Consider the following 18,265-nt stretch of genomic DNA (forward strand, 5'->3'; position numbering starts at 1 on the left):
CCACTATAAAAGGTAACTATTGTACTTGATATAATAAAGGCACAGTATGTGATCATTTTGTAAATGTTGACTGCTTTATGTTGAAGAAATTATAATCTTATTATAATTTGATCATAAAAGACAATTACTGAATGTCTCAGTCTCCAGGTTTTCTTCAGAATATGTATGACACTGATTTGCTATGGCACATTAGTAGTCCACTAGGACAGCGGTTCTCTACTATTTTATTTTCAAGGACCCCCATAACTATGAGTGTGTACAAATGGAACCAAATGGACCCTTACAATAGACCTGTAAGGGTCCATTGGAACACCTTCAAGCAACCCTGAAGGTACCTCAACCCACTTTGAGGACCACAGCACTAGTAGTACTATACATCTAGCTCTGTTTCTGGTTCATATTTGTATTTCCATGGCAAAAAATGAATTTTGACCGCTACAAGCTGGCATGGCGATGAACCTTAACGCAACTCCTTGCAACAAAGCTGTTTTAGAGACCATTGCAGCGGTCTGGACTAACCAGTTGCAGACCGGTGCCATTTGTGTATAATGGTTGCAAGGAGTTGCATTGGTGTGGACTGGATTATAAATACTAGGTTATAAACCTCTTCATAACACATTCTTGCCCCGGGCGCCCCCTCGTGGTATAATCTAGGCAGTGAAAGTGTTGGGGGGCGGAAAGAGATTAGCTGCATATTTTATGAACATTGCCTTTTTTGTACAATATTATATTTTAAATATATTTTTCAATTATTTCGTTTGGTTGTGTGTTTGAGGAATTGAGGTCATGTCGTACGGGTTGGAATCAGATTAATTCTCCGTGATTTTTCCCTTGAAGGTTAGTCTCGCGAGCCAGACGGTTGCCTCGCATCCTAGGATCCATTCACTTTGCAGTTTACATATCCGGTCCAGAGTGGGAAACGGAAACGGTCTGTGTGCGTTTATATAAAAGTGTGGGTTGAATTCACCGGATACAGTAGGCGGGTTGCAGACGGGATCTGAGCTCTGAACAGTAAATTGGAACCTGCCTTCCACAGGTACTGCAGGAGGTTTAGTAATGTTATTTATTTACCACATTGGTTCTCATTTTCATGTTAAGGACCCCCAAACCCCCCCCCCCCCAACTTCTAGCCTTGTAGATTTGCCATTTTTACTAGTTTTGAACATTTTTTAAAGTAGAAAGTAGGGCTTCACTGGTTAATATGTTCCTCGTTTCGCTGGGGACCCCCTGGAACCCCCTCAAGCATCCCTGGGGCCAGTGGGGGGGTCCCCGGACCTCACCTTGAGAACCAGTGATCTACCTCAAGGAAGGAGTTTGGTTTAACGCCCGCCTCCCTCCGGAATGAGCGCTGTTTGCATCCGACTCCAGTCATATGACTTGATCTGGTTCCGTGCTGCTTTTTCGGAGCACATCCAAGAGGAACAGCGTTGAATAAACAGGTAGGCTAGATGCACTGCAACTCATTATATTCACTATTATTTTTAAAAGAACTTTCCCCAGCAATCAACATTTTACACTGAGGTTAAAATAGTTATAGTATTTCCATCTGACACCCTTTTTTTGTATTCCTCTTAATTCGCTCCTCCCTATGTTGGATCATGGTGTTGATAATCAATGTGCTTTATGAGTCTAAAGTCTCGTTTAGGTGTGTTGCTTGGATTAATTTGTTCCAGCTCCTAACAGACACGGTTGTTGTTCTTGATTTTTCAGGAGGGACCATCATGAAGCTCATCATCCTAAATGACTACGACCAGGCGAGCGAGTGGGCCGCCAAGTACATTAGAAATAAGGTCTTAAAGTTCAGCCCTGGACCAGAAAGATACTTTACTTTGGGACTTCCCACTGGTAAGCAGTTCTTGCATTATTCTCTATGTAGGTCTTGTTGTGGGTATGCAGAAGACACTTGAAATGACATGGGCACCTTTTCTTTTCTTTTTTTGGAAGACTGGGCACTATTTGAGGGAGAACTGGGCAATAGACTACTTGGGGATATTTGGGCAGAAACTGGGAACTACTTGGGGATATCTGGGCACTATCGTGTGTTGGTGCAAAAGGCCTGACATTTTTTTTTACATGGATTTGCATTTCTCTGTGCCCACTTCATTTTATTTATCCCGGGCCCACTTTGTTTTGGTGCCCACTTCACATGTATTTTACTAGTGTATTGTTATATAATAATAATAATAATAATAATAATAATAATAACTAGAAAAAGTGCTCCTCGGAGCACAACTCTCCGCTGTTGGGAATGTTGGGAATGTTCTATCTGTATAAGTGTCCTATCCGTCCTGTCTGTATAAGTGTCCTATCCCTCCTGTCTGTATAAGTGTCCTATCCGTCCTGTCTATGTAAGTGTCCTATCCGTCCTGTCTGTGTAAGTGTCCTATCCGTCCTGTCTGTGTAAGTGTCCTATCCAATTGTTACAGTATCCGCCATTTCTCAACCATTTCGTGATTGTTCCTGTCTTACCTCACTCTTACCAGACTTGTGTTGGGAATGTTGGGAATGTTCTAATTCTTATGTTCTAACTGTCCTATCCATCCTGTCTGTATAAGTGTCCGATCCGTCCTGTCTGTATAAGTGTCCTATCCGTCTGTATAAGTGTCCTATCCGTCTTGTCTGTATAAGTGTCCTATCCGTCCTGTCTAGGATGTTGGGAATGTTCTAATTCTTATGTTCTAACTGTCCTATCCATCCTGTCTGTATAAGTGTCCGATCCGTCCTGTCTGTATAAGTGTCCTATCCGTCTGTATAAGTGTCCTATCCGTCTTGTCTGTATAAGTGTCCTATCCGTCCTGTCTATGTAAGTGTCCTATCCCTCCTGTCTGTGTAAGTGTCCTATCCCTCCTGTCTGTATAAGTGTCCTATCCGTCCTGTCTGTATACTGTAAGTGTCCTATCCGTCCTGTCTGTATACTGTAAGTGTCCTATCCGTCCTGTCTGTGTAAGTGTCATATCCCTCCTGTCTATGTAAGTGTCCTATCCGTCCTGTCTGTGTAAGTGTTCTATCCGTCCTGTCTGTATAAGTGTCCTATCCGTCCTGTCTGTATAAGTGTCCTATCCGTCCTGTCTGTAAAAAGTGTCCTATCCGTCCTGTCTGTATAAGTGTCCTATCCGTCCTGTCTGTGTACTGTAAGTGTCCTATCCGTCTGTGTAAGTGTCATATCCCTCCTGTCTATATAAGTGTCCTATCTGTCCTATCTGCCAATTATGTATCAGCCATGCAGCCATTTCGTGATGGTTCCTGTCTTACCTCACTTTGACAGTGGCAAAGGCACTGTCAAAGTGACGCCATGTATTTATACAGTATTTCACCGTATTGTCACGTGTCACGTGAGGCTTGACCAATCGGCGTGTCATATTTAGAAAGTGAAAACAATACTCTCCTGCGGAGAGTAATAATAATATAATATTAATACATGTAATCCTTATGGTTATGCTTTTTATTCACATATTCTCTGTAGGAAGCACTCCTCTGGGTTGTTACAAGAAACTCATTGAGTATTTCAAAAAGGGAGATATCTCTTTCGAGTATGTAAAAACATTCAACATGGATGAGTATGTAGGTATGTACTGACTGACCATTTTCTTGCATAAATAAGTTTTGTTCTGAAGTGGAAACGTGATGGGTGGCTTTGTAATACTTTGTGTGAAATTGCGTAGGACTTCCCAGAGATCACCCTGAAAGCTACCATTCCTTCATGTGGAACAACTTCTTTAAGCACATTGACATTAAAGCAGAAAATACCCACATTCTGGACGGCAACGCACCTGATCTTCAAGTGGAGTGTGAAGCCTTCGAGGAGAAGATAAAAGCTGCTGGAGGAATTGAACTCTTCGTTGGAGGTGAGGAGGTCAAATGATTCGATCATGTAACAATATTGACAAATTGTATAACACATATAATATAATAAGCACATTACGTGTTCTTCCATGGCAGGTATCGGGCCAGATGGACACATCGCCTTTAATGAGCCGGGTTCCAGTCTGGTCTCCAGGACCAGGGTGAAGACGTTGGCCAAAGACACCATCATGGCTAACGCTCGCTTCTTTGATGGCAACCTCTCCAAGGTGCCCACCATGGCACTGACTGTGGGCGTGGGCACCGTCATGGACGCCAAAGAGGTCAGGAGATTGGATTTGAAACCCATTCATGTGCACTCCTTTTTGTTTTTTGTGCGGTTTGTTATTTATTTCCTGTTCCTCGTTCTCTGCATGAAAGTTACATTTGTCACCTTATGAATTGATGTATGCTGTCAAACCTTGTTTCCTCAGAACTTACAAAGATAATATTGTTAATGTTAAACTGTAAAGCAACAAGACACTGATCCAAAGTGCTTTACTGTACACATAATTGCACATAGTATACAAAAAACATGTTAAAAAGTATGTCACCACTGTAGCAGAAAACATTAACAGATCATATAATAATAATAATAATAATTAAAAACATGTTTGTGCCTCAGGGGCTGGGATGTGCTGTTGCTAAGTGGTTAGCACTGTTGTCCCTAAGCAAGAATGTTCTGGGTTTGAACCCAACTGGGGCTCTTGGGTTTCTCTCCATACCAAAAGACATGCATGTAAGGGGCATACTCTACCCCTGCCAGTGCTCCAGGTTAATATAGTTTATCATTAGTTTTTCTTTTTCTTTCGTTCTGACTTTTTGCTTTCAATTTCAGTTTAGTTTTGATTATTCAGTTTAAAGGCTTATCTTTTTCATTTTGACTAGTTTTAGTTAGTTTTAGGGAATAGTCATGGGCAAGATTCAAAAAGCTCTAGTAGTGAAAATCTATCTACAAGCTCACAACGCATCGCGATGTGACATGTTGTGAGCTTGTAGATTGGCTATTTTCACTATTTCTTAATACAAATATTGACTGACTATTGACTGAATTGACTGAATATTGAAAACTAAGGAAACTTTCTGTATGATTTTAGTTAGTTTTGTAAACATACATTACACTACAATACAGACTACAGTTTCAGTTAGTTATTGTTTTTTGTAAAGCCTCGTTTTGGTTCTTTCGTTAGTTTTAGTTATCTATCATAATAACCCTGCTCACCACCTGTGCCTGGTTCCTGGGCACTGCCCAGTATTTGCTCCTACTAGTCAGGATGGGTTAAATGCATAGGAGCAATTCCACATATAGTATGTGCAAATGTACTGTCCAACAACAATTAAAATGGGGACACATTTATTATTAACTTCACGTTTTATTGTCACATCACTAGTTTACAGATGTAAAAGAGTCCTGAGAGAAAGAAACAAGAAAATAAAGTCAGATAACAAGACAATGTGAAGGATAAGTTCAAAATAGAAATATAGGTAGAATGTCAGCCTGTTGTGCAAATATAGACGACACATTTAGCAGCAGATATCAAAGTGTATTCAAGGTCATGTATATACATAATGTGACAAAACCTATGACGGCTTGTGTCACCTAGACTGACATGGTGATGTCAGTTTGAAACTGCTCCATAGTCTGGTGGAATGGCTTTTGATACATACAGGTATTGCTTGCTTATGTATCTGTAACTTTATTATTATTATTAAGTAAGTAGAGTCAGAGAGGCTTATTGTCTATCAGCCGAGAACATGGTAGTCTATCCCTGTGTCAATGCGCTAGACCCCTGGCTGAGGTGGAGCGCAACACCTACCATCAGCTCCCAGTACTTACCGCACGACTTGCCGCACCCTACCCTGGCGGTGCCCAGGATTGAACCCATGACCTTGTGGACCAAAGACGAGTGTACCGGATGAGCTTATTATAGTGATAATAATTATTGTTATGATTCGTTCTCTCCTCAGGTCATGATTCTGATCACTGGAGCACACAAGTCCTTTGCTCTTTATAAGGCCATCGAGGAGGGCGTCAATCACATGTGGACGGTGTCTGCGTTCCAGCAGCACCCGCAGACGGTGTTCGTCTGTGACGAGGACGCCACTCTGGAGCTGCGTGTCAAAACTGTGAAGTACTTTAAGGGTGAGGCTGGGTCATTAAAGACGCTATGACTCATAAAGGTATTGTTTTATGGCCGCACTGGGCCGTTTGAGGCCGCCTTCAGTTCTGTTTATGCCTCAGATCATTGCCACGTAAACAGGAATCATGAACAATGTGCTGATTAGTGTCGATGTAAAGTTGAGAACCCACTGGCTTAGACGATATGCATGTCTAAATAGTTAATGAAATCATGATATCCTAATAATCCCGGTCCATTGGTTAGTTAGTTAAGGAAAGTAAGAGGTAAATGAAACTATATCTGGATTAGGAGACTAATGGGACTACGCTAAATAATCTTGGCAAATGAAAATCCAAGCTGCAAACTCACAACGCATCGCGTTGTGCCTCATTGTGAGCTTGTAGGTTGTAAATCTATTCTTGCTGAATGTTTTCGGCAAAAATAATAAGTTGTTTTTACTGTACACAGCGTTCCTGTGTTGACACTCTGGTTTGTCTGGCTATTTGTTCAGGTATGATGCATGTACACAACAAGCTGGTGGACCCACTGCCTTGCATGTTAAAGAAGAACTGAAGGACCTCCTCTTACATCTTCATCTTCAATTGATTCCTTTGTCTCCTGGTGGAGAAACCTCGTTAAGGGAAAATGCGCTTGGACATTCTTTTTGTTTTCTACATTGTGAACAACAGAACTAATCGTTAACCTACAGAAGTGAAATCTAATTTTGATTGAGATTAACAATATGAAATATAATAAACTAATACATTACAGTTATTATTATACAGTGGAACACAGCCCTCCTCTGAGACAGAGTATATAAAATGCCTACCATATTAAAATGAGCATTAGTGAGGACCAAATACCAATTATACAAAGATCGGTTGAAAATGGGTGAAGGCGTCCTTTATTCAAAGTTAAATGCATCAATAATTATGCAATAAAGGACTATTGTATAATGTATAATATTGTATAATTATTGATGCATTAATGTTATATTATAAAGTAACATTATGAAATAGGCCAGTGCTGCTTTATTCTTTATAATGAATGAGTACTTTTAACTTTTTAAGTGTATTTTTATCCTAATACTTTTGCACTTTTACTTGTAACACAGTAACCTATTTATACACCAGTATTTCGACTTTCACTTTAAATAAAATGTGTGAGTACTTCTTCCAACACTGGAGAATGGGGACGTTTGTTCTATACGTGCTTTGCTTCATGCTGTCTGTTCTCCTCTTGTGTCACATGACATGGAACGACCATAACGACAGGGAAATATGCGCTACACGGACATTTGTGACATATCCAATAGTGTGACTCGCTGTGGATCCGTGTTTGTTTAGTTACGATCTAATGGTAATCCAAAATCCTGATGGCTCTTGATGGAAAGTGATAACATTCTGTATGTTTTCCAGTCAGGCATTTTGGTCATCTGACACTAATTGTATGGTATTATCATTATTAATTATCATCATTATTAATCGTAGGATGAAACAAAAATAGGCTACAGTGACGCCTGGAGTCATTGTCTTCGATTGGTCACTATTTTTGTCGTTACCCAGAGCGTATTGACTCGGACGGGCGGGGGGAAAAGGAGATGGCCGACTTGTATTGAAGTCAACGTTATCTCAGCTAATACAAAGATCTGTTTTATACAAGAATACCAACGCATCTTCGCACTTAAAGTGGACGTTTCTACATCGTTACAGGGCTCTGAACACAATGGCGGAGCAAAACAGCAACGTCAGATACCAAGAGGTGCGTAAACACGACAATTCACAGCTACATTCACGGCTAAAAACGCCTCATTTGTATTTTCGTTGCATGACGGTGTCGCTCGCTGAAGATAGCAGCTCTACAAGCTTACAACTCGTTGCATCGCGACACGTTGTCAGCTTGTAGATCTGCTGTTTTTTTTTAAATAAAAGCATAATAAAAGCACTTAAAGCAGTCATCTCCTCCATTCTGTGGAAAAGAAAATATATTGTTTCAGGATTTTAAATGTCTTTGTATCAAAGTGTTAATCGTCAACCTGGACTGATTATTATTTAATGATATGATCATGTTATGTAACATAATACAGTCTAATTTATATTTGACACGTTTCAGTTTAAAATCATCCAGTGCCCCCTACTGGCGTAAGTGAGGTATAACAGGTATGCCTCCCAGTGTCGTTGTAGTCTAATTATATAAATATTAATTTGTAAACAAACACAGCCAGTCAGACGCTTGGGATATGAGATTACATCAGAACTGATGGACAGAAGACCAGTGGTTCTCAACCTTTTTTAATGTCAACGACAAAGAACCCCAATTTGACAATATTTTGTATTTTTGTATCTCTGTGACACCAATCTAAAATAATTATTGGACAGGACACAGTTTGTCATTTGGTTCAGAATTCCTTTGCTGTCTGTCTGTGTACTGTAGTTATAGAGAAAACAGTGAAAATAGACGTTCTTATTATATGTTGTCTAGTTGTATTCACTTCATACTGTATTGTCAATCAGTCTTTTAGCTGGGGGAGTGGGGACTGAGCAACCAAATCCCTCAAGGACCCCTGGGGGTCCCCAGATCCCACATTGAGAACCCACTGGCTTAGACAATATGTATTTCTAAATAGTTCATGAAATCATGATATCCTAATAATCCCGGTCCATTGGTTAGTTAGTTAAGCGTGATTACTGCTTTATCAAAGGTTACTGTCTTCATATCAGATAAGCCTGCCTCATCTGGTAAATAAATGGCAGCTGACAGACATCTGTTAATCCCACTTGTTGTGGAGTGTCCCTTAAAGGAGAATTTTGGACTAAAGTTGTATTACCTTTTCTATGATGTTATGATATCTTAGGATGAATGGTACAGTAGAAAATTTTCATAACTCCACCCCTGAGCCGCCACAGCTTAAAAAGGTGCGCGGATTGGTCTTAGGTTAGATCACATATTTTAATAGCTTTATTAAAATATGTGATCTAACCTAAGGCCAATCCGCTTCAACTGTAAGTGAGATTCCCCATTCAAGTGAATGAGGCAGCTTAGAGGGCTTTTAAGCTCTGGCGGACCAGGGGTGGAGTTATGAAATTTTTCTACTGTACCATTCATCCTAAGATATCATAACATCATAGAAAAGGTAATAAAACTTCAGTCCAAAATTCTCCTTTAAGTAGGACCGGGCGATATGACGTGACCTGAAACTTTAAATTAATTTTTCACGATTATTTCACACTTTTGCCTCGTTTACAAATAATGAACCGTTATCTAAAAAATAGCAGATCTACAATGAGCTTATAAATCAGCTATTTATGCTATTTTTGTACTCCAAAACACAAAGTATAATACAGGGTTAAGTGGTTAATAACAATAATCAATTCAGTCTTGACTCTTTTATCAAAAAAACGATGATTCGGTTATAAATCATTTACTTGTGCAAAATATCGGTTTTGATTTATTTTCGGTTAATTGCCCAGCCCTATGATCAGCCTATGATTGTGTCTTTTCCCCCGTGTTGTGAATGTTTAGAACCTTGTGACAGTAAACATGTGGTCTGTTAAACATAGACATGCTCCGGACACTGTGTGGTCCGGAGCAGACGTCCACGTCTGCTTATGTTCTCTAGTCCTGTGGTTCTCGAACATGCCCCCCACCCCCCAAATTGATGAGTATTAAGCCGCGGACCACCATTTGAAAAGATTTGTTCAGGGCAGGGACCCAGATAAGAAAATATCCTTTAGTTTAGTTGTTATATTTAGTACATCATTCCGCAACCTGTAGGCGGGGGGAGAGAAACCTATGATTCTCATGTAATAGTACATTCTCTCATTTCACCTTCTACCTGATGAAATTACAAATTATAGTGAAATTAACCACTTTCAGCCTAGCGTTTGTATTTTGGGCATGTCGTAGTAGTCAAAAATCATGAAAAAAATCATGCTCATACTGCATTGCTTTGTGCTATTTTTGAAATAGTGCTCAAGTGGTTAAACTGTTACTTATTTTGCTGCGGACCCCCTGGAATCCCCTCCAAGGACCCCTTTGAGAACCACTGCTATAGTCTTGGTGCATTTAAAAAAAATTGCTGTATCATTGCGTTTATATTTGCAGCCCGCATGACGTTGAGTTTTACCACGAGGACATTGTTGTGATTCAAGTGTGAGACATGGTTGTGTTTGTCTTAACACCTCCTCAGCTGGTGAACGAGGAGGAGCCCGCCCAGACGTCCCAGGAGGCCCCCGTCCAGGACGCCCCCCCACCCTACAGCAGCATCGCTGCAGCAAATGCAGGTGAGCTCACTGATCTGCAGCCGTCTCTTTCAGTCTCAACCCCATCATCACACTGTTCCATGATGAGTTAATAATAATTAACTTCGTAAGCTTTATTTTTATTGAACCTTTCAAGACAGACAAGTCCACAACACAAAGATAAAAAACAATGCGTAACAATAACAGAAGCAAGAAATACAATTAAAACTAAGAGGGCTGGGTGTTGAAAGCGTCTCCTTAAAGGCGATCTTTCAGAAGGGATTTAAAACGGGTTAACATGATCTCCAGTGTTGTAATATGGAATATGTTATGTGCAGGGCCTGAGGAAAAGGCCTTGGGTGCCGTGTTCACTGCTGCCAGTGCCTTTCTGCCATGCATTTCTATAGTAAATAGATGGTGTGTCCTGGGCCCTTCGAGCAGAAAATAGTTCAACCTTTGTAGTGGAGCGCCGCTCATCAATGTCACGTTTGATCCTTCTCGTGGCTGTGTCACTGTCATTTAAGACCTCACCTGACTTTGAATCCTTACCACAACCATGAGAAGTCCATGTTTACTCTACTCTTATTTCAGCTAGGCTATCTGTGCTAATAACGCAGATGACACAATGTTTGAGTACAGCAGCGGTTAACAGGTTTGAACGTTGCGGTCGTCAATAAACGTTCTGTACGCGTAGTAAGAAACCCTAATATCCAAGCGCTCCTCCGCTCAGAAACGCTTACTGGGGACACAGCCCCTTAAGTGTCTCTAATGTTAGACAGGCAGACTCTCGAGGTGGGCACTGCCAGGTCATCAAATTGAATAAGTGGATTCTTTATTGCTCTGTGGGTAAGGCTGTGTTGCTGCATCAATGCTAATCGCATTCACTAAACTAAACAGCCAGAAGACTCCCAACAGTCAAATGGCTCAAACAAAGCTTTGCCTCGTAGCTTCAAACAAACAATGCATCAACAAACGCTGCCGTTTTCTGTTATGCACAGCTCCATCAGAGCTCAAAGGCTTTCTTTGGTTTGAATATGGATTTCATTTTGATAGGTGAGTCCACTCCCTGAACATTTAGACTATACAGAATCCATTGGCATTACGCCCGCTCCCTTTTCCCCTCTAGTCTACACCAAATATCTTTGCCACAAATTGCCGATCTACAAGCTCACAATGCATAGCAACACGTTGTGAGCTTGTAGATGGGCTATTTTCGGTGAATTTGCGCCCCAGAATTGGGAAGCTAGGCTTCATGTGGTTAATTTGTACATTTGTAAGGTTATTGTTAGCCATGACTTGGTTCCCCAGAGCAGCAAATATTAGTGTTTGATTTTAAACCCACGCAGAGAGATGTGAGCCAAAACTACAGATATTCTATAAAAATCTATATTTACTTCAGTTGTTGCTATAGAGATCTGTGTCCATATGGAGTATCGTAGAGAAGCCTGGCTGCTACGTTGGTCCTATCAGTTTATTTATGCTGTTCTGAAGAGTTTGTTCAGACATTAGACTGGTTCATTCTCAGTCAGACCAGAAGCAATTTTCCCTCTTTTGCCTTTATAGCTTTTTTTGACTACAAAGAAGATGGAGGCAGATTCCCCAACCCCCCGTCGTACAATGTGGCCACAACGCTCCCCTCCTACGACGAAGCGGAGAGAAGCAAAGTTGAGGCTGCCGTCCCTCTGGTCACTGGGAGAGTGACGGTACGTATCTATATGTCCCTCTGGTCACTGGAAGAGTGACGGTACATATATGTCCCTCCAGTCACTGGGATAGTGACTTTACGTAATCTCTATAATCTGAGTCAAGTCTGAGTCAAGTTTTCCAAATTGATTGCATTATCATTATTACAATTTCCCCAATACTTTCAGCAGAAATAATTAGACATGAACTAGTTTCACATTGATATCTTGTTACTGTTACACGGTCAGGAGAATATAACGTTATACGCTAAATTAGTGTATACGAGTATCCTACTATAATTCTAGTAACCTCTGTCCGTCTGTAGTGGTGAGTGAGTGAGTGAGTGAGTAGGTGAAGCTACCCGGTTCTCCTCAGTGGCAGGACCAATTGCTCTGATTTTGCACACAGCCACTGACCATTACCATCTGAACTTAACTGTGAAGCCCGTTTTTCAATTTCATCAAATCTCAGCTTCTTATTAGCGTTTTTGTTTCAAACACTGTCGCCATGGTTACGGGGCTGCCCAGCTATAGGACGAACTGCCTCCCGGGTTGCCAGATCATGTGCGCATATCCCCCCACGGATGAGTCGACCGGGTATGGTCTAGTACAATATAATTTGGGAGCACTTATTATAATATCATTAGTGACTAAGAAAAGTCCCTAATGTTTATATTGGGTATGTGGGGCAAAATGTTCTCACACACACACACACACACACACACACACACACACACACACACACACACACACACACACACACACACACACACACACACACACACAATCTCTTAACATTATTGAGGGAAAACATAATTAATGTAATCTTTTTCTTCATTCCTTGTTCCTGATGCAGGAGGACGATTTTGTGGCACGGGACGACTTTGAAGATGCCGATCAGCTGAGGATAGGAAACGATGGAATCTTCATGCTGACGTTCTTCAGTAAGTTCAAGTTTCCGTTTGTCTGATGTGTGATTAGTTTCACATTATGTAAAAAAATCTGATTTTTCATCATTGACTTATTAACCACTTAATCCCTATCATCACTATTCTAGAGTAAACATTTGGCGAAAATAGAAGATCTACAAAAGCACAACCCACTAAACAATGAGAAGGAGTGGCCCTATAATAGAACCCTAGGGGATGCCGATTAAATAAGTACTGTATATAGGGTTTAAATGGTTAAAGCATGTGGCGGAAGCATGGAATATGGAAGAAACAATCGGGTGAAATTTGACTGTAGACCTCCTCTTAATTAAACATTCAGTTCTTTGCACAGTGGACTCAATAATATTAATCTGAGCTGCCAAACATAATTAGTGTTTAACTAAATGAAACTGGCGTGTTTGCTGTGAACTGATGAATGATTGTCTCCTTGTGCGTTTCCAGTGGCATTCCTCTTCAACTGGATTGGTTTCTTCCTGTCGTTCTGTCTGACCACGTCAGCTGCCGGGCGATACGGCGCCATCTCAGGGTTCGGCCTGTCCCTCATCAAATGGGTTCTCATTGTCAGGGTAAGACCCTTTTTGAGCCGTATAGAACAGCGCTAGTCTGTATGTATATATGTGTATGCATGCATGCTGCCGAAGATTGATGCATGCATGCAAAAAATAATTAGTTACTTTGAAATAAAAATTAACTAATGGAAATAAATCCCAGAATATTTTTAAAATAGGTCAACAACAACTTCTTCCTTAACCACATCCGCTGCGGTTAGTTGACTGAAGGTTCATGGTGCTTAGTCTGATCTTGCACTTAGTAAGTCACCCTGGCTATTGGCATCAGCTAAGTATCTAAATAGTAATTTTACTAATGATGATCCATCTACCCACAAAACCCAAGGTTGACATGTGGATAATGAACACAGGTTCACACAACATGAGCCGGTTCCCGGTAAACTTTACTTGTGCATACATCAGGGTTATTGTCATGTTTTAAAAGTGGACGATTCAATGTGTTTTCATACGATGAATTCATCCGAAAATATATATTTTCAAACTGTGTTATGAGTACATCCACATGGAATGCAAATATTATGTGGCGATAAAGGCAAAGAATGTTTTATTCAGAAAGATTTTTTTTACAGCAAATAAAGGAATCAACCTTACTATATGAATAGTTTTGAGGCAAAATACTCGCTGGTGATTTTCTTATCGTATGTCTGTGCAACAACCTTAATAACCAATTTATTGCTCCTAATTGTTTCTCTCTTACAAACATTGCAGTTCTCCACTTACTTCCCCGGCTACTTTGATGGTCAGTACTGGCTGTGGTGGGTGTTCCTGGCACTGGGTGAGTTCAAATCTAACCTATAAAACCTTTAGTCACATGACCCCTGTGTACCACTGATATTATCATCTTTAAAAATATGCTCACGTCTCTCTCTCCTTCTACTAAATTTAAAGTGGGGTGTTTCATTTCTTTGACGTATTTAACACATTTCAGTTCCTTCTGTCTAAGAAATGACGATTGAATGTGAAATGTTCTTCATGTTGCTGTTGTGTGAAGGCAGCACACTGATCTCTACTACAAAAATAACCTAGAGCAGACCTGCATGAAAACTGTAATTTTACCCACCATTAAATAACCTGTCAGCCTGCTTCTCCTTATTTAGGTCACATTATGTAACCAGTGATGTAAAGGAGCGATTTTTATAGAAATGAAATAAATAAATGTGATAAACAAACATTATAGGGTTTCAGTCTGCGGGGTTTATACATACTTAACCAATGTAAAACATTAACAAGAGCTTGTGACTTAATATTAACTACAGAGGTTCCATTGGAACACAGGTGCTTTCTTTCCAACGATTTTGGACATACGCAGGAAATGCGTCAGTATGGAGATAAGATAATATTAACATAAAATGTGTATATCAACTTATGCGAACGAACAAGAACCTTTTGGAAAACTATTTCCAATTCCATTTTAGTCCTTTGAACCTTTTTTTCAAGCCCTGGTTCAAATATTGATAATGTCCTATTATGTTTTTAATTGCAGGCTTCATGCTGTTCATCCGAGGGTTCGTCAACTATTCCAGAGTTCGTAAACTGGCTGACCCTGCATATGCCACCCTCCCCCGGACAAGGGTGCTGTTTATCTATTAAAGGTGAGACACCCTATTTGTTGAAAGGTCACAGTACACACCAATATCTCATTGATACGCCCAACACATACTGTAGGCCTGTCACAATTATTGCCTGGTCGCATTGATTGTTTGATTGAATACTTTATTAACAGTTTGCAGATAGTGCAGTGATAGGATTTTACAATGATTGTCAATAGGAAAACACAAAAAGCCCTAGGGGCTTGTTTCCATTGTGGTCCTGAACAATTATTTGAGATAATCAACTGATTCACCTGTATGAATTCATCTGTTGAAAAATGTTTATACATTTTCAAAAGTAGCAGAAATAGCAGATCTACAAGCTATGTGTAAAAGGCAAACAGAATTTCATTTATACGTTCCAATGTTCAATGCCAAAAATACAATTCAATCATTAATCGCCATTATTTGTATGACAATTAATACAAATAATCAACACATACTAAATGTTATTACAGCATAGGTTTTAATGCAATTTGAAGATGTAGTCCATTTCATCTACAACTAGGTTTGACTTGTGTTTCTCTTCAAATGGGGCAGAACCTTCCATAACGTCACGTGGATTTAGGAACATTGGATGTAGAGGAACTGAATATACCATCAGAGGCAACGACTCTTCTAAACGTTTCAAACTAAACGGAAGCCACCGCGTCATCGTCGGATCAGCCGGGGGAAGGTGGCGTACGAGTACGACCGATGACAGCATGCATTAACGTTCAGGAACCATGTCACGTGTTCTGTCATGTTTGAAACTTTATTAACGGAAAAACGGAAACAGTAGTAGTTCTGTGCTCATTAGTGGCGAATGTTAAGTGCTATTCACTTTCACGTCTGTAATGTATGAGTAATAATAATAATGCCTTATTATAATATCATTTGATGGTAGTTGTACTAGCATGCATCTGCCCCTCCCACCACTAGGGATCAGTGTTGCGTTGACGACACTTTGCTGAAAGCCAACAGGTATTTTCATGTAATTATGATTTAGAGACATGTCCCATGAGCATGCAATACGCTTTGTATTCTATTGTAATGTCACCTTATATTTTGATCTATTATGACTATTATAAGATGTCTTCAAGTGACCACAGTTATCATTTGGTTGTTTTTTTATGTCTATTACGACATAGCATTTCACTCACCTGTTGGCTTTAAGTAGTGCTGTCCTTATCGGGGCCAGTGTCTCCACTGTTAATGTTTTTTCCCCCGTTTTTTTTACAAATTATTCATAAAGGGCCTTGTCATAATACAAAGATTCATGCATGCAATTCATGTACACTATACACAAGTAAAATAGAGAAAAAAACAATTAAATTGCATCCATGCATCAGGAATTATGATTTTGCCTCTAAAGTGTTTTGTAGTGCATTAAATCAGGGGAAAGTCCACTCTAGAGCAGAATGTGTTCCTTTACCATCCTGAACAAGTTGAACCTAAAAGCTCCAATGAGAGCCAATGTCATGTGACTTTGTGAATGGCGTCATGTGACTTTGTGGATGGCGTTTGTACCGATGGGAACATTTCCTGCTTTATACATTTTGCCACTAAAATGAGACCAGGTTCTTTTGGATATAAACACTTGAGAAAACATCAGTCGGCATACAATTTCTTATTCTTACAACGCCCTCAAGAGTAAAAAGAATTAGGTAAAAAAAAAAAAAGTTCATCATTTTAGAGCTACATTTAAAAAATCTGTTTTAAAATCTGTTTTAGGGTGGATTTTTACACAAATATTTAATTGTCTCTGATGGGATGTTTAGAGGAAGATGTTTATTTTTTTCAGTTTTGGGGGGGGGGTTAAAGCGACTTATTGCATAGTATGTACGTATGTATAAGTATGTATGTTAAGAGTAATTTAGTCGGTGTTAAAACTATGATATCAAAGATTGTTGTAAGCAGGTGCACTTTTAGAAACATAACCAATTAAAACCCACAGGCTTCTCCCTACATTAGTGGCTCTCAACATGAGCTCCTGGGACCTTGAGGGGGTTCCAGGTGGTCCACAAGTAAATGATTGATATCACGGGGGTCTGTAACTTTGCGACTGAACAAATGGAACCAAGTGGACCCTTACAGGTCTATAACTCAGTTAGTGTACAAATGGAACCAAGAGGACCCTTATGGGTCTATAACTCAAGATTGTATCAAATGGGACCAAATGGACCCGTAATGGTCCCATTTGTACTCTCTCCGAGTTATAATAAGACGGAGAATTTTACAGTGTAGATCGGGGTCCCAGAGATACTTTTTATTTTATTTTATTAAATGCAGGCTTAATGCATATCAAACTGGGGGTCTTTGAAATGAGAAGGGTTCAGAATCACTGGCCTACATGATGAGTGTCAGACTGAAGCGGTGCATTGCGTTGGTTCTGTTTTGTACTCCGGGTGACTGAGCTTGTAACATTATTAGTCTTGTTATTCATGACAAAAATCCAACTTATCAGCTAAACTCGCATCACAGTTTTGTGTTTTAGTTGGTTGGTTGTAGCACAGAAGGCTGAACGCCGTGAGTTCTTTATCTGCATAGTTCCAATCCAGAGTTGGTTCTCTTCTGATTGGTACAACAACCATAGCTTCAATGCAAAACCAGATAATTAATTCTGTGTGCCGTAGAGCTGCGACCTTGGGGTTTTATTGTCATGATATTGTTTTATTGTAAAGAAAGAAAAGCTTCATGTTAAATAAATGTCACTTTTAATGCATTGTGGTTTACTGTTCATTATATTATTGTTGCTATTATTCCAAATCAGGGACGGCACAGCACCAATACATGGTGCTTCAGAATGGGGGGTGCAACAGTTAATGAATTGACTGAAAACCATAGATAATTTAATAAAATAATAAATTCATATTAAATTCCTATTTTGGGCATGATACTTGAAAAAAACAAATAAAAAATGTATTGTGAAGTTAGCCAATCTACAAGCTTGACATGTTGTGAGCTTGTAAATTGGCTACCTTCACTATTTTTGTACGACACTGTTATGCAACAAACAAACTGAAGTGGTTAATCAGATTGAAATATATGTATTTTTAATATCTCGATTATTCCATTATTGAAAAGTAATCGATAGAATAATCACTGAGAATATAATCGATTGTTACGAGTCTCGATCCATTTATTTTCATATATCTGCGTTTGCCTTAAGATTGTCAAAATTACAAAAATGAGGCAATTAATTACGTGACGGTAAAAAAAATACAATTTCACATTGAACCATAATGCCACAGCATATTATGTTACATTCAAAAGTTCTGACAAGCAGCTTTAA

The 18,265-nt window shown here is 39.6% G+C and overlaps 2 protein-coding genes across 2 annotated transcripts; both read left to right on the plus strand.

Annotated features, from left to right (window-relative positions):
- Positions 1 to 1,316: 1,316 nt before the first annotated feature.
- Positions 1,317 to 7,100, plus strand: gnpda1 (glucosamine-6-phosphate deaminase 1). The gene is made up of 7 exons (XM_084086010.1): positions 1,317 to 1,439; positions 1,711 to 1,845; positions 3,464 to 3,565; positions 3,663 to 3,845; positions 3,940 to 4,124; positions 5,809 to 5,983; positions 6,472 to 7,100. Exons 2-7 carry the CDS (start codon positions 1,722 to 1,724, stop codon positions 6,531 to 6,533), a joined length of 831 nt encoding a protein of 276 aa, XP_083942136.1. The 5' UTR covers positions 1,317 to 1,439; positions 1,711 to 1,721; the 3' UTR covers positions 6,534 to 7,100.
- A 418-nt stretch (positions 7,101 to 7,518) lies between these two features.
- On the plus strand, positions 7,519 to 17,695 carry ndfip1 (Nedd4 family interacting protein 1). Its single transcript, XM_084041927.1, has 8 exons — positions 7,519 to 7,721; positions 10,150 to 10,243; positions 11,765 to 11,904; positions 12,740 to 12,827; positions 13,275 to 13,399; positions 14,111 to 14,177; positions 14,886 to 14,994; positions 15,532 to 17,695. The coding sequence occupies exons 1-7, from the start codon at positions 7,686 to 7,688 to the stop codon at positions 14,990 to 14,992; spliced, it is 657 nt and encodes a 218-aa protein (XP_083898053.1). The 5' UTR covers positions 7,519 to 7,685; the 3' UTR covers positions 14,993 to 14,994; positions 15,532 to 17,695.
- Positions 17,696 to 18,265: the final 570 nt, after the last annotated feature.

The sequence above is a fragment of the Gymnoscopelus microlampas genome, assembly GCF_963454915.1.
Source record: "Gymnoscopelus microlampas genome assembly, chromosome: 18".
Classification (NCBI taxonomy): Eukaryota; Metazoa; Chordata; class Actinopteri; order Myctophiformes; family Myctophidae; genus Gymnoscopelus; species Gymnoscopelus microlampas.